This window comes from Panthera onca, chromosome C1, assembly GCF_046562875.1.
Source record: "Panthera onca isolate mPanOnc1 chromosome C1, mPanOnc1 haplotype 2, whole genome shotgun sequence".
NCBI classification, from domain to species: Eukaryota; Metazoa; Chordata; class Mammalia; order Carnivora; family Felidae; genus Panthera; species Panthera onca.
In genome coordinates this window covers 118805448-118821331 of record NC_138346.1, presented here as the reverse complement: position 1 = coordinate 118821331, position 15884 = coordinate 118805448, and the positions used below count along the sequence as shown (strand labels likewise).

Here is a 15884-nt window from a genome sequence, read left to right as displayed (position 1 = left end):
TGCAGCACTTATTATGGCTCACCGTGACACATGTCTGTGACCGATGGTGTCTCCTCCACCCACTAGATAGTAGGCTTATCCCTAGAACAGAGCCTGGCAATAGAAGGTGCTCAATAAATATTTATTGAATGAATGAAAATACCAGTAAGTCCTACTGTGTGTCTCCTTCTGACCTTTCCTCTCTTTTCCTTCACTCTCTTCTCTTAGCCTCTTTCCCATGCTTCTGACTCCTCTTTCTACTTTTATCTCCCATGCTTGAAATCTACCCTATAGAGTTTTGGTTATTTGTTTTTTTTAATGTTTATTATTTATTTTTGAGAGAGAGAGACAGAGACAGAGTGCAAGCAGGGGAGGGGCAGAGAGAGAGGGAGACACAGACCCTGAAGCAGGCTCCAGCCTCTGAGCTGTTAGCACAGAGCCCGATGAGGGGCTTGAACTTACAAAGCACAAGACCATGACCTGAGCCAAAGCAGGACTCTTAACCGACTGAGCCACCTAGGCGCCCCTGCGTGATTTGATTTGAAAACTGTAAAATATAACAGAAAGCTTAAGTAGTTAGATAGTGAGTTTTATTGGTCATAGTACATGCTAGTACGTTGTTTTGGTTGCTTTCTCGGGATCCAATGTGGCTTTGTGTCTCCTGTCTCCATTTGCATATTGCTTCTTTTCCTCAGTTGCTGCTAATGCTTGAAGGGCTGGTAGATGAACGGAGTCGGCTCAATGAGGCTTTGCAAGCAGAGAGACAGCTCTATAGCAGTCTGGTGAAGTTCCATGCCCATCCAGAGAGGTAAGAGAGTGACGGCAATATATATCCTTCTATTCATCTTTAGGCACAGATACTTATGATCTCGAAGCAGGAAGAAAAAAAGAGCAAAGACACTGGCACTACTGAACTTGTCATTTGTTGTGTGGATGGCTCTGAGCCTAGTGTTTAAGTCTCAAGTCAGAAATAGTCCCTATTTTCATATAGCTACACAGTGATCAAATGAGAAGACTTGTCAGATGTCTCAAATAATGCCTTGCATATAGTAAACATTCAATGTATTTTCCTTTCCTTCCTCTGTTCCATGTCCTGGTAAGGGCTGTTCTATTCCAAGAGTAAGGATATAAAGGGTATTGATACTCACTGAGTATCATGAAAGAAAATATATTTACCGTGATGGCCGATATCAATCCAGGATCACTGCTAGCCATCACGATGAATATGCTTGCTTGTACCTCTTGATTTTTGGTCATGTATATTATAGCATTCTGGTTCATTTTCTATTATTCCCTTAATTTTTTTTCTCATTTGCCTTTGGTCCTCACCCCTTTTCTCTTTCCTAATTTTTATTATTTTACTATTCAGTTTCTTCTGGTTTGGTATTCAGTTTAAGCATTTTTTTTCTTTCTCCTTGAAGAAAATGAAAGCAGAAGAGAGGTATGATAGGACAACTTGATTGTATTAATTTCAAAAAAAATTTTTTTAACGTTTATTTTTGAGTGAGAGAGCAAGCGAGCATGAGCAGGGGAGGGGCAGAGAGAGAGGGAGACACAGAATCTGAAGTAGGCTCCTGGCTCTGAGTGGTCAGCAGAAAGCCCAACAGGGGGCTCAAACTCATGAACCACGAGATCATGACCTGAGCCTCAGTTGGACACTTAACCGACTGAGCCACCCTGGCACCCCTTGACTGTATTACTTTTTAAAGAATCTCTGGATCTTTAGTCTTTGAACTGGATTCCTTTTTAACGCTGTGTCAAGTTTGGTTAACAAATGAGAGAATACCTGGCTTTATTTTATTTTATTTTTTTAATGTTTATTTATTTTTGAGAGAGAGAGAGAGAGAGAGAGAGAGAGAGACCGAGCACGAGCAGAGGAGGGCCAGAGAGGGCCGAAACCGAGGCTCTGAGCTGTCAGCACAGAACCCAGCACGGTGCTCAAACTCACGAGCTGTGAGATCATGACCTGAGCTGATCAAGCCACCCAGGTGCCCCAAGAGAACACCTATCTTTAATAGCAGTCCTGTTTGCCTCAGTATTGCTTCAGTTTGCATGTAGTTTTTCCTGGTTTTGTTTTTTCAGAAACGAATACTCTTAGTCAAAAAGTGAAATTTCTTGGGGTGCCTGGGTCCCAGCTCAGTCGGTCAAGCGTCCGACTTCAGCTCAGGTCATGATCTTGTGGTTCATGAGTTCGAGCCCCGCGTCGGGCTCTGTGCTGACAGCTCAGAGCCTGAAGCCTGATTTGGATTCTGTGTCTCCCTCTGTCTGTCCCTCCTCTGCTTGTACTCTGTCTCTCTCAAAGATAAATAAACATTAAAAAAAAATTTTTTTAAAAAAGCAGAATTTCTCTTATGTTGGCTATAGAGGTGTGAGATAAGTCTTAGGAGCTATAGTTTTATGTGACATTGGCCCAGAATCTAGCATAAAGGAGCAGGCCTTGCTAATCTGTCAGCAATGAACAGTAACAGTACCAAAACAAAGACTGTGTTCATTGATTGTGTCCTGGAGAGCATCCTTTAGAAAGTCTCACGACTCTTTGGAAGTATATGTAGACTCATTACAGTCGACAGCTAATCCATTTTCCTTCCATGTGGCGTGTTTACTCAGCTCTGAGAGAGACCGAACTCTGCAGGTGGAACTAGAAGGGGTCCAGGTGATACGTGGTCGGCTAGAAGAAGTTCTTGGAAGAAGCCTGGAGCGCTTAAGCAGGCTGGAGACCCTGGCCGCCATTGGAGGTGGGGAACTGGAAAGTGTGCGAGTTCGTCACAAGCATGCCTTCTGAGCACTGGCGGGTCAGACTTCAGCCCAGGATGGAAAACCTTGTTTGCACTAACCCGAGAGCCTTGTCTGGCTTTGGCAGAATTAAATGGTGACCTGGTAATGGTAGAACTGCTGCAAGTAGCATCAGCTACAGAGTGAAACTCGCTTTGGTCTCCCTGCGCGGCGCTGTGCAGATCTCTCTCTGAGTTGAATGGCGGAGGTTACAAAATGAATGTGCACCTTTTAAATCATTCCATTTCAGTTTTCCCACCCGTATTCACTCTTTTCCCCGGCCCCCCTCATTCCCTCTTCTCTTTCCGTGGGCCAATAAAGTTTATTCCTCCCCCGCCCTCACCGCCCATTTCATATGTACCATATCCTGTCATAAATGCATGCATGTGTATTATTTTTGCCATTCAGTCAACTCCTGCTCTTTGAGAGAGAGGATTTTTTTAATCAAATAAAAGTTTCAAGATGAAAGAGAAAAGAGAGAGATTAAATGTCCATAAGAATGACTTTGCAAAAGTGGTATAACCCTTCTCAGAAGGTAATCAAAGCCAAGTCTTGCCGTAGCCCACTGCAAGTAGTAGAAGGGTCAAGGGTCAAGCTGAAGAGCAGAGGCAAAGACCATTCAAGTGTTTACGGTGAACCTTTTCTCTGATACTGTTTCAGAGTTGATATTGAATCAAATGGATAGTGAAATTAGATTAGATGCAGATGAAATTCCATCAGTATTTTTTCTTAAACCAAGAGTATACTATTTAGTCAGAACATTAATAAGAACGCTTCCCATGTCTTTCAGAGTCACAATTCTTTATGTAAAAAAGATAGTTTCAAATGTAATGTCCCCCTCTAAATTCAGCATCTCACTAAATAGCCTATTGCAGCCATTTGGTAGTGGCATTAGATGGAGTCCTGTGTTTTTCATGTTTTAGTGCTTATACATTACTCCATATTAAAATAATAAGCTTTGGAGTGTTTGAATAGTTTAGAAAAAAAAAAATCACATATCAGGTTTTGGTCATTGTCTCAGTGCTTTCTTATGGTAGCAGGAGATGCATAAGGAAAGGGGCACTGTAGATTGTATTTCTACTGTCTTAAATACCAAGAGTGTAAAAAGTAACCAGGATTTTTTGGAGCTTTGTGGGTTCAACATCCTGAGGTTTCGTATTTCTGCTGGTTGCAGGTTTCCTAGATTAGAAGCTGAGATTTTAGTTTTTAAACACAGAATTTGGTGAACAGGGACTGGAGGCTTTCCAGCATCATAAATGTGACTGCATACTCTTTCTCACCTAGGGGGCACCCAATGGTTTTTCTGTTTTCCCTCCATTTTTTACATGACACTTGTATTTCTTTCACATTCGTGGGTTGACACGAGTTGCCTTACATTCTAAATTCTGTCCAAGTCTCTGTAACCTTAGCCATGTCTGTAACAACAGTCAAACCAAAATGGACAGGGAAGAAAATGTTCTCCAGGAGAAGCACCCTGAGATGTTCTGATTAAGTATTTTGCAAAAGATTGATCGCCTTAAGCCTTTCTCTTCATGGAAATGCTTTTAAGTTTTAATGGCCTTTGGGGTGAGGGGTCATTTGAGGAAGGAGATAGGAAGTGTCAGAGGAACCATCTACTTTCTTAGTCTTCTAGTCTTTAGAGACCATCTGCACATAGCTTTTTGTAATGTTCTAGAAGTAAAGAGGGGGTAATTGAACTTATAGAAACTTAAACCCACCAAAGACTAGTCTGTCATATGATTATAACGCATTTAGGAAGTGTTTTGGTTTTTTTTTTTTTCCTTAATTTTGCTAACAGACCAAGGAAGCTTTCAAGTGTCCTGTTTAGATTCAAACATGGGTGGTTTTTTGGGTTCTAATGACTCAGTGATTACAGTAATTTCTGATAATTTCTACCCCTGCTTCTATCCTCCTCCAAGAGTAGAAATTTCCCTTGGTATCCTGAACTGTTACTAAGTGTTAGAAATATTAAAGTAGCTGGATGAATAATGAGAAACCCAACTTCCTATTGAAAAATTATCATAATAGATAAGCAGGGGAGGAAAGTAAGTGAATTCTGGTCCTGATTTGGGTCCCAAAGAGACAGACTAGTGCTATAGTTACTTTAATATTGATCCTTGGGGAACGTTTTAGAAAATTAAGTGATTTTGTGAGAAAGGGTAAATTAAGAGGTTGATTTTGCTACCATAGATATGGCTAAAATCTGCTACTAATGTCCTGGAATGAGGCTTGCAAACAGTGCTACCTGGAGAGGGGTTGCTAGTCTAACAGTTTGTGGGATAATTTGGCATCTTATTAGAGAACTCGACTCTGATGAATTTTATTCTATAACCCATAGACAGATGATGCTGTGATAGGCCACATCATTCACATAATTCTATTAAGCATGATATAAAATGATTCTATTCTCTCTTCAGGAGTACAGACCCTTTATCTTACTAGATTATTTTACCTTTGTCAGGCATTTTCAACATTACAATAATTTAATTTTTTTTTTTTTTTTTTTTTTTTTGAGCGTGCACGAGCAGGGGAGAGAGGGAGGGGTGGGGGGAGAATCTTAAGCAGGCTGCATGCTCAGCATGGAGCCCAGCGCTGGGCTCAGTCTCACAGATCTCATCAGATCATGACCTGAGCCGAAATCAAGAGTCAGAGGCTGAGCCCCACAAGAACCTTGTGCTTGAATTTAAAAAAAAAAAAGAAAAAATCTTGAGAGAAAATGAATGAATTACATCCAGGCCATGATTAATTGGAAGCATACAACTTAAATTGAGTAAAATCCATATGGATAGATTTGTTTTTTCTTACATTTTGTTTTTGAATAATAGCAAATATGCAAAGTAATGATGGTAAGAGGTCAGGGTAGATGAAGTCTATAATTTTAGAGCTGTAGAGTTGTAAAGGACCTCCAGGATTTATTTAATGAGTGAAATGGGAGTCCTTTTGATAGATACTTCCCTTAAATTCTTTTCTGTTGCAGGTTTATATTGTTGAAGTCTGATGATTATTAGTGCCTCGTATAAGTCAGCGTTTTTCTGGTGTTTCCTTCTTAGCTGTTTAGCCACGTTATTTTTCTGAAAAGGCACAACTGGGCTATTTTAATATTGCCAGCCTTTGCCTTGATAGATGCACGCTTCTCCTTAATCTTACCCACCCCTCTCCCACACGCCCTTCTCTTCGCTCACTGTGGACAGCACGGTATTTTTGGTACTTCTACTTCCTTATTCATATTTTTAAAAGATTTGTCCATGTCCTTATGAACAGTAAGAGATCTATAAAGATCCAGAAAATCATGACCTGTACAGGATATTAGATTCTCACCACAAAAGTTTTCCTAGAAGGTTCTTGAGTATATCCTGCTTGTACAGTTTATACCTAAGTGACCTCTGGGCTAGGTGTACATAAAAGACCTTTCACTTTTATGCTAATTTATGCTGATTTGGTATCTGGTCCTGGGGAGTTTGGCTTTAGATTCGAAACAGTTTAAGAAAATTGGGTGTTCTGTCTTCCAGTTGAATCTGGGGTCCTCTGATTAGGGAAAGGAGAAGCAGATCAGACTACACCAAAAATTGTTCCTTCCACTGAGGAATAGAAGTTGACCTACCTACAGTCACTTCCCTTTAGACTATAAACCGTAGAGGGAAAAAAAACTTCAATAGTTCTGCTTTCCTTGAGCTAGTATTAGAAAACTCTAGTTCCTGTTTGGTAGGATAAAGTTACTGTTTTCTCTGCTTTCATGATCTTTTTATATGAAAAATTCCTAGAATCTTCACACTGGATGTCCCTGAAAAACTCAAGTTGCCTCTTCAACTAGGGCCTCAGCAGTAATTCTCCAGGTCTGCCGCCAGTGACCTGCATGGAAATGGGACAAACTGCCTAGGAAGCTAGGATGAAATATTAGAGACCCATGCCCTTAAAGTCCATCATCCATCTTGGCTCGTAGAAATGGTACCAGAGCTGGAATAAGTGCAATAGCTTTCTTTTTCAGATACTAACATCCTGTGAAATACAAACATCTCGAGTATTTTCTCTCTTTTCTCTTCAAGTTAAAACTTAGCTTTTCTTCTCCCTTTAGTAGTAAAGAACCATTTTGACTATAGAAAGAGGAGCTAGGAATATGGAGCTTGTATGGGGTAACCTGGTAATAAGAAATCAGAGGAATGAGTCCATGGGAAAATACATCAGGGTGATTTCTGTAGGATAATAGTTTCTGAGTCTTAAAACATTTTGGAATATGGATTTAAGATACCCTCTCACTAGACATTTAGAGTAATAACTTTGTTACGTAATTTTATTATAATTAGAAGACATGTTGCTTTTAAGTAGTCTGAGTGTTGACAAAAGGTAAGTCCTCAACTTCTTTCTATATAATCACATGAGCCAGGACGAGTTTCCCACATAAAAATTTTGCTTGTAATTTGCTTCCAGTGGAAGTTGGGTAGTGGTAGGGAATCACAACACGTAGAGTGGACAATGGGAATTTTACCAGGTTTCAAAAAAGAATGATTAAACTTATAAAGTGATGTACTAATTCTTTTGGCATTACTTTCCCTTTAAAATGTTGTTTAAAGTCAGATTCCAGAAATAAAAATTTTTATTTATCGTACTGTTTTCCTTTTGCTAAAGCTAGAAGGATAAAATATAGAAAGTTCAGTAAGAAAATGTTTGCTAGGAAATAATATGAAGAATAGGGGTGTTAAGTAGATGAACTAAATTGGCTTCCTTGTTCCCTTTAAAAACTCAGAATTGTCTAGCACATGCATGTAGCTAGCTTTGCCTTTGGTGTAACATTAATATGTAGTGCTTACCTTTTGCAGTTAACAAAATCATTGCTCTAAAATACCAACCTCTCAATCTGTAAACTTTTAGAGCCGTGTGTGTGTACAAATATGTTTTATAAATCATGAATTTCTATCTGTTTCCATGAAGTATTCAGTTTGATAATAAAAACAGCTTTACTTTGATCACAAAATTTTGATCCTAGGGCTGTTGAGAAAAACTGTAGTGATCTCATAACAGTTTAAATGAAGAAGGAAGTGGCATGTTAAACAATCCAATAACTTGGCAGTAGATTATTCACAGGACTATTTTTTCACCAAAACAATCTGTACATTTTCCTCTGGAAGTTCATTTATTCATGGCACTGTGCTGTGTTCAACTGTGTTAACATTTGTGCTGAAATGGAGAGTGTACTTTTTAAGTACGTAAGTGTTAGAATTTAGCTACTTTAGTTGAGACACAGAAAATTGTTACCGATCCAATAAAAGTATCAAAGGCCGAACAGTCACTATTTGGTTTCATTCTTGAGAAGATTTATGAGAAGTAGAGAAAGCTCATGTCTTTTTTTGTTTGTTTCCTTACAGGACAATCAGTCCCTTGATCATTATTATACTAAAATTCCAAGCCAAAGTTAAGGCTCTGGGATCAGTGAATGCTTTTGTATTTATTTAAAGGAAGGAAGAGGAAGAAACCTGGATTATTCTCGCTCAAGGAAGTGAGACTAAAGAAATAGCATTACGCTTCCCCCAGAAATGTGAAGTGAACTACTTTACCTTAAAAACTCTTTCTTGTCTCCTTGCTGAAGGAGAGCAGTAGCAAGCAGGATGGAGATTTGAGGAACCAGTTGTCATGATGGGTGGTGCTATTCCCACAAATGTTCCGGGAAAAGCCCGCTTCTTGTGTGCTTTGAGGGGGCAAAAAAGAGGCCATGAGCAGGCGGAATTCCTTAATGTTACAGAATTTTAAGTCACTGGAAAATGCTTTCTGAATAAATTACAAGCTGGAGAGCTGCTTGAGAGATGTTGCAGATTAACGACAAAGTTATGTCTTAAAGGGACTTGACCGCAGATGGCAGTTTTCTTTTCTAGCTACTTCTGTTCCAAGATCAGATCCGGAATCTGTCTAGTCCAAGCATTTTCTCAGCAGAAGCTTATGGAGGACTATATGAAATCTTACAATTTTTTTATGGTTCAGAATGGAATGGATGCAGGTGAAATGGCAGTTTGACAGGAGACCTTTTTTGTCACACAGCATCGTAATATTTAAGTCAGGGATATTTTAGCTGGTTCATGATGTGAACATGCGAGAGTTCTCGCGGTGAGCACAGGGCAGAGTGCCTAAGAGTGCAAGCGTGATGGCCCAGAGGATCTGGTCCGAGGGCCTGGCACTGAGGGCAACACCACCCCAGGGCTTAGCACCACACGCCTGCTTCTTCTGTACGGTTCTTGCTCTTTCCGTCCCCTTCCAAAATCAGATGTGACTCCTGCTATGTTCTGAGTAACTATATGGGAAATATTACTCCTTTTCTGTTGGTTGAATATAAATGGCTAAAAGGGGAAACAATAATGACTGTAGAGTAGAATTTGGGGACAACCCAGTTTTGGCTCCTTTACTGAAGAATGAAAATAACACTGTATGACCTTTCCCCTAAGGCTTATTCATACATGATGGCGTTGTAAGGCAGTTATAATGTAATAATGATGAGTCCTATTTATAAAAGACCTGTTCAAAAGAATGCATCCTACCTTGCTGCAAGTTCTGTTCTTGCGACTCTCCTATGATGCAGAGAGACCAAAAAGTATTATTTCAAACCTCCTGTTACGGGAAGCAGATAGAAGTAAGGAAGTGCAGAATAGACTCCATCAAGATCTTCCAGTTAATAACATTAGGTATAAAATTTCTCTCTGCTGATTACATTTATGTTCTGGGGCCACCTTTTTTCAGCCCATGGATCCATGTCAGTTTACCAACAATAATACTAATATTGATTCAAGGCCATATTTATTGGGTACACACTGTATGCCAAGCACTGTTCTAAGCACTTCAAAAGCAGCAAATCCTTTGAAGTTCACTACAACTGTATGGAGTGGATATCACCATTAACCCTAAGGAAGAGGTGAAACAGTTACAGAAAGTTGTGACTTGCCTAAAGTCACATAACTAAGGACAGGAGCAGAAATCTAATCTAGATAATCAGGCTCCAGAGTCCATATTCTTATTAATTATGCCATCCTCAACTTACAAAGTTCCACAAAAATTTCAATTATTGTTTGAATGATTAAAAGAATACGTATGCATAACAATTAAATTTTCACTTAAGGATTTAAAGTATTTTAGAGGCTTTTATTTCTGTGTACTGTATCAAGCCAGATAGCTGGGAGAAAATACTTTTCTAAACCTAACGGGGAGTTTTAGGTACCACGTCCATTATATATGTGAAATATAGAGAGAAATTTGCAATTTCTCAAATTTCAGAGCCACCATCAAAGCCTCCAATAAAAAAAATGTTTAATAAAATTTCTAGTCTAACATATAAAACTTAACCTGGAGATAAAACCTGGAGAAGAAAATTAAATTTGAAGTGACAGACTCTTAGTTTTCAGGGTATGTAAAATAATTAGCAGTATGGTCGTGAATATAAGGTATAGTGCCTTTAAGTTAGAAATTTAGAGCATTCCAAGTTAGTTTGGAAGATAGTATTTTGTTGCATTGTAAAAGCTTAGGAAAGTGTGTTCCCTCACAAAAGAGAAGTTCTTTTATCATCATTGATCGAAAAACAAAAACAAAACAGAAAGAAAGGTGTTTAGGGTAAACTTACAGGGCTCTACGTAGGATAACTTATTCCAATATTTTCTATAATTTTTTTTCACCTTTATTCCAGCCCCCCCACCCAAAGCTTTCAGCATTCTAACTCAAATTGGTAAAAGGCTGAGCAACCATTGAAGTTCCCCCAATGGAGCTAGAGCAGGCTGAGCTAGCTAAGAATAAGAAAAGGAAAACACCTATTATGTAATGGAATGTTGGGATGAAATGGGCATTCTTACTTTGTGTCCATCTAACTCCCGATGAAGTCAAAACTGTGGTATTCTGTCCCTGGATGAATTAAAGAGAAGATTACCTAAAAATGCAGATGTGGCATCAGAAAGGCTGACAAAGGTAAGTGGAGGGAAGAAAGTATGAGATAAAAGCCTTTAAGACCAGGGACAGTCACTTTTTTCTAGTCCTCCCTTACCTTACTCCTGGAACCTAGCATAGGAATCCCCTGGGGTTGTGAGGCAGCATGGCCCCATCCAAGCCACCAAGAACAATATGGAGAGGAGGACCTGAACTCCTACAGCTGAGCTTTCTTCAACCACAGGATCATTCTCTGGCCCAAAGCTCAATGTGAAAACAATGTGAAAACTATATTTTCTTAATCTGTCATTGAGTGGGACATTCCTTCTCTTTGCAGGGAAAAAAAAAAAAATAAAAGATTCTGATCTCTACTGTGGTACAGGGAATATTTTCCAAAATAAGCATGATAGGATTGGGATGTCCTCAAGTGAATCATCATCCCAGATTCAGTGAGTCGCCAAAGCGTAGGGGGCGTGTTCTTCCACAACCAGTATTGTGGATGACACGGTTCTGGGGCTGGTTTGAAAGATGGAGTATTGGAAATGCCTATTGTACACTGTCTGCCAGGGAATCTCCAAAAGTGCTGAGTGGTGGATATACCTCTTTGTAGGTCAGACTTTATGGTACAGGGTACAGGAACTCGGTCCAAAGTTAACGCAACATTCATGGAATGAGTCATAAGATTAAGTTGTTAGGGCAACATGCTTACTACCTTTTAATACTTTAACGAGATTGGCCTGGGTCGTTGCAAGCACTCTGGCCTGAACTTGCAGATGACAAGAGATGCAATGTAGGTGTGAACTGCTCCTGTTCACCTTATCTGCAGCGAGGGTAGTGAATGGTCACTGTTCGTGCAGAGACTTTCATCCATGGAGGTCTGAGCTCAGAAGCAGGTTCTTTGGTCTTGGAAGAAGAAACAAAAATAAATATCTAATCTGTCACCAAAAGGAATAGTGAGTTACCTCTGTCTGAAAGTCCAAAGACGTGACTTCTTGGCATAGCTCTTGTCAGGACTAGCTGTATAACCATGGACCCACCGTCTAATCTCTTTCAGGCCCAGGTTACTCAGTGGTCAGAAGAGGAGTTTTAATAGGTTGGTTGTGGAGGTGAGAACTAGATCTCAAGCTTCTCTAACTTGGGTAGGTTCTGTAAGACCTGTTCTACAGACCCAGGAAGTATCAGGGTAGATTTTCCTTGGTGTTAAAATGAATCAACCATCATAAATCCTCCATTTTCAGAAGAAATGAGTAATGTGGGCCACAGGTCTTAATCTAAAATTGGATGGACAGTCTCTTATTAGACAGATGTGGAGAGGAAGAAAGGCCCTAGCTCTGTTCTGTCCAATATGGCAGCCACTAGCCATGTATGGCTAGTTGAATTTTTAAATTAAAAGTTTAGTTCCTCAATCATGCTAGCCATATTGCAAGTGCTCAGTAGCCACATATGTCTGCTGTGTTGGGCAGCACATGCATAGAACTGCAGAAAGTTCTGTTGATCAACACTGTCTAAGACCTTTGCCCAGACCATGAATTTCAGCTACTTGTCCCTTATTGCAAGGCATAGATGTTTGTGTTCTAGGGTGACGGTGTTCATCTTTAAGGAATAAAAGAATGTATTATGGGGCGCCTGGGTGGCTCAGTCTGTTGATCATCCAACTCCTAATTTCTACTCAGGTCATGATCTCAACGTTTGTGAGATTGTGGTCCGCTGACATAATGGAGCCTGCTTGGGATTCTGTCTCTTCCTCTCTCTCTCTCTCTGCTCCTCCCCTGCTTGCTCGATCTCTCTCTCTCTCTCTCTCTCTCTCTCTCTCTCTCTCAAAATAAATAAACTAAAAAAAAAAAAAGTATTAAAACCCACTTGGACAAAGACGTATAAGAAACCCTTTAGGCAAAAGATGTTGGCATTGAACAAGAGTTTGAGAGAGATAGGGAGGTTAAAGGAAGGAATTAGGAAGCACCCAAATCATTCTGTGCCTTGAGTCTTGACTGGACTTGAGCTTCTGTAGGACATAAAGCCCCTAGAGGGGTGTTCTTCAGAGAGATTGTCACCCCATGCACAACTGATCCCAGAGATGGGAAAGTATGAGAAAAGTCGGGTGCCCTTAATCCCGAGTAAATACAGACCCTCTGAGCACTCATTAGTGGGGGAAAAGATTAGTCATGTTGGGCCCATAACTCAGAAGAGAAAGTTATTACATTGCCAGACTGGCAGGACAGAGAATAATTCAGGCTTTCTGGAAATAGGTGAGAAGGGTGACCACCCTATCTAACAGCCAGCTTCTCAGGTACAGGTCTGTGCAGTCAAAGCCATAGAAGGTTTTAAGACTTAAGTTGTATGTTAGTCCAATGCTATACTAATAGTGATAGCAAAAAAGGCTTTTCTACACATCTGGCACACTGGTCCTGCCTTCAGCCCTGCTGGCTAGGGGGTCACGCATGTGGAGAAAGAAAGAAATCAGAGGCAGGTGCAAAAAAAGTGTAATTGTAGCTGCTATCTGAAAGCCACCTGTGAAAGGAGTCACCTTTTTCTTCTGGACTCACTTCCAGGTGCAGCTGCAGGGGACGATACTGAAGATGCTAGTACCGAGTTCACCGACAGCATCGAGGAGGAGGCTGCACACAACAGCCACCAGCAGGTAAGTCCAAGTCAGGTTCTGGGTTCCCAGGGTGGAAGGCTCATAGCTCTTTGGGGTCTGGTGGTCTCCTGCAGCCCCTGCGAACCTAAAGTAAGAAGCTATCTTTTACTAAAAACCAGTTTCCAGTCTTCTGCCCCCCCCCCAAGCTTCCCAGCCACCTTGCCAACCCCCATCCTCACTCCACTTTTCTCTCCAATCTACTTTTATTTTTTATTTTTTACTCCTTCTATCTCTTGCTCCCACTCCCTGCCCCCTCCTTCCCACCCTTGCTCCCATGTACCATCTATAGCTTTAGCGTCAGAAGAATCTTTACATACAACAAGGCCTTGGACAGTTCCCCTCTTGGGTTTTTGTATCTGAAACACCACAGAAGACAGGGAGTCATCGGAGGGCTGATCGGGGAGGTGCAGGCCTAAGACCTGCTTCAGGAGAGTGCTCTCTGAGAACCTCCGAGAGGATCAGAATGCTTCCAAAGTAGGGATCTGTCCTGGTGAAATCTTGTTGTGCAAAAGAGAAGTCTGTTGGGCGACCAACAGACCATGCAGGTTGTGACATGCCAGTGACCAGCAGGTGACACTTCAAGAGCAAGTCCCCATCAAACCTCAGAACTTGGTACCCAAGGCTGAAACACTGTTCCCACCAACCATCAGTGAAGGTGTAAACCAGCATGTTCTCAAGCTCAAGAGTTGAATGTCCTGGACCTCAGAGATTAAGTCACCAACAGTGACCCCATGGCACTCACTGGCACTCCTCTGTGTCTCCACCTTGCCCAGTGACATTTAGCAATCACGTCTCCTAGATGGACCATGCCTCTGAGTTGTTGGGGAGAAAGTGGAACATTGGTATCTGTCCTTCTGCAGAAGTAGCTGGGCTTTTCCAGTGATGGCTTCCTTGGAGCTATTAGGAAAACTTCAGGGGACATGAGGCTTTCTGGGTTGGCCTCTATACCTCCTGTATGAGAAAAAGAGCCCACACGAGCATTCCTCACATCTCACGGAACTTGTCACAGTCTTCGGTTCTTGAGGACATGAGTAGTCCTCAAGTAGGTAGTTGTCTGAGATCCCTCATATCCTCCACACAGTTTCTTTACCTTCCACCAAGCTCCCCTTTTTGTTGCTTGAGCTGTACCTGACCCTCACGTCTCCCTCGAGATCCTGCATGAGTTCCTCTTCTCCTTTTGCTTGAACAGCTTCTTCTGAGTCCCCCTAACCAATGCTTGTGACCTGAATGATGGATACTACTGCCCCTCCAGACAGATTCCTCTGCTTCCCATGCCCTGATGTCCCTGAGGAGCTTTGGGGAGAAAAGGGGGATCTGCAAGATAAGCAGATGTCCACTCTAAGACAGTTCGATTGGGATGTCTGCCGGTCACTGGTGGTTATTGCTGCTGTGGACCCGATTAATTCCAGAATAAGTGAACAAGAGACACAGATGTGAAGAAAACCAGATTCTGACTAACACGGTCTAACCTACGTGTGGTAGCACAAGCCCTTTGCTCTCATTCTCAGCTGTGGGCAAACTGGTTTGTAGAGTTGTTCTTCCCAAACCTTCCTTCCTATAGCCTAGCACGCAGCAAATGACCAGACCACATTTTGAGGAGGTCAGTTCAACCCTGGAATAAACCTTTACATTGGAGCATGTATATTTCCCTTGCAACGTCTGCCCTATTACTTGGCAGCAATACTTAATAAATTATTAGTTAACAGACATTTAGATTAGGGCTTGACTCATGATAGACAAAGTTTTATACCTGCTGGACGAAGAATGTCTTGGGTAAGCATCATTTTCTTTCCATCATCTGTCCTTGAAAATCTGTCTCCAGTTTGGGGTAGGAGGAACCTTTGTGTATGAAATCATTGTAAATTCACTTCAACTTTTCTGGGGTTTTGAGGGTGTGACTCTCCTGCTACCAAACGAATAAAGCTTCTTTTGTCATAACTGTTCTGTGTCAAGATTCTCAAAACTGTGTTTGCTGGTTTCCAGGGAAATGGTCCCTTATAATTAGTCTCTGAGTTCCTCCCTGCTGTGTCCTTGGAAGGTAAACTTTACTCAACACCAGGCTACCTTCCTACCTCAGGCATACACATCTTCCCCTAACAAGCACATCCAACTTGGTGTTCCTTCAAGGCAAGAGCTATCTTTTGGCCACAGCAAGTTGCTTCGTTCTTATTTTTAGACTCACTCACCCCAGGAAGTCTCAGGTCTAGCTATATTGGTAATTTTCCCCAGGCATCTCCCACAAAATCCCATTCTCAAGCAAATGTAAGTCTGTAAATACCTGGGAAGCACCGGTGAAATGAATCAAGTAGTGCCTTCCTTCATTTTAACTTTTGCAGTAGAAAAAAGCTAATCAAGAATCGAGATTCAAATGTGACGAAGGAGGAAAAAGTCAGTAGACTTAGTGTGAAGAATGTAAGGAAAAATTATTTTGAATGCCCTCCATGCTGTGTGAGAACTGATTTACATGGTGAGACATAATGTAATTGGGCAAAAAACAACTCATTGCAAACGAGAGATCAGACATGCATGTAGACTTCTCTGGGGTAAAAGGAAACCCCGCATACAACAAAGTTTATACCATGGAAGCATTACAACAGATGAGTTA

The 15884-nt window shown here is 41.1% G+C and overlaps 1 protein-coding gene across 23 annotated transcripts in view; it reads left to right on the top strand.

Annotated features, from left to right (window-relative positions):
* Positions 1 to 15884, top strand: part of LOC132671191 (myomegalin) — a 216426-nt gene that overhangs the window by 162346 nt on the left and 38196 nt on the right. For 21 of the 23 annotated variants that reach the window (XM_060621698.3, XM_060621711.3, XM_060621702.3 and 18 more), the window contains 3 exons: positions 675 to 787; positions 2587 to 2714; positions 13191 to 13279. In XM_060621698.3, the coding sequence (XP_060477681.1) occupies positions 675 to 787; positions 2587 to 2714; positions 13191 to 13279 (330 nt within the window). Of the gene's footprint in view, positions 1 to 674; positions 788 to 2586; positions 3231 to 13190; positions 13280 to 13568; positions 15146 to 15884 lie in introns of those variants that run through there. The other 2 variants (XM_060621718.2, XM_060621719.2) reach the window with 2 other exon arrangements.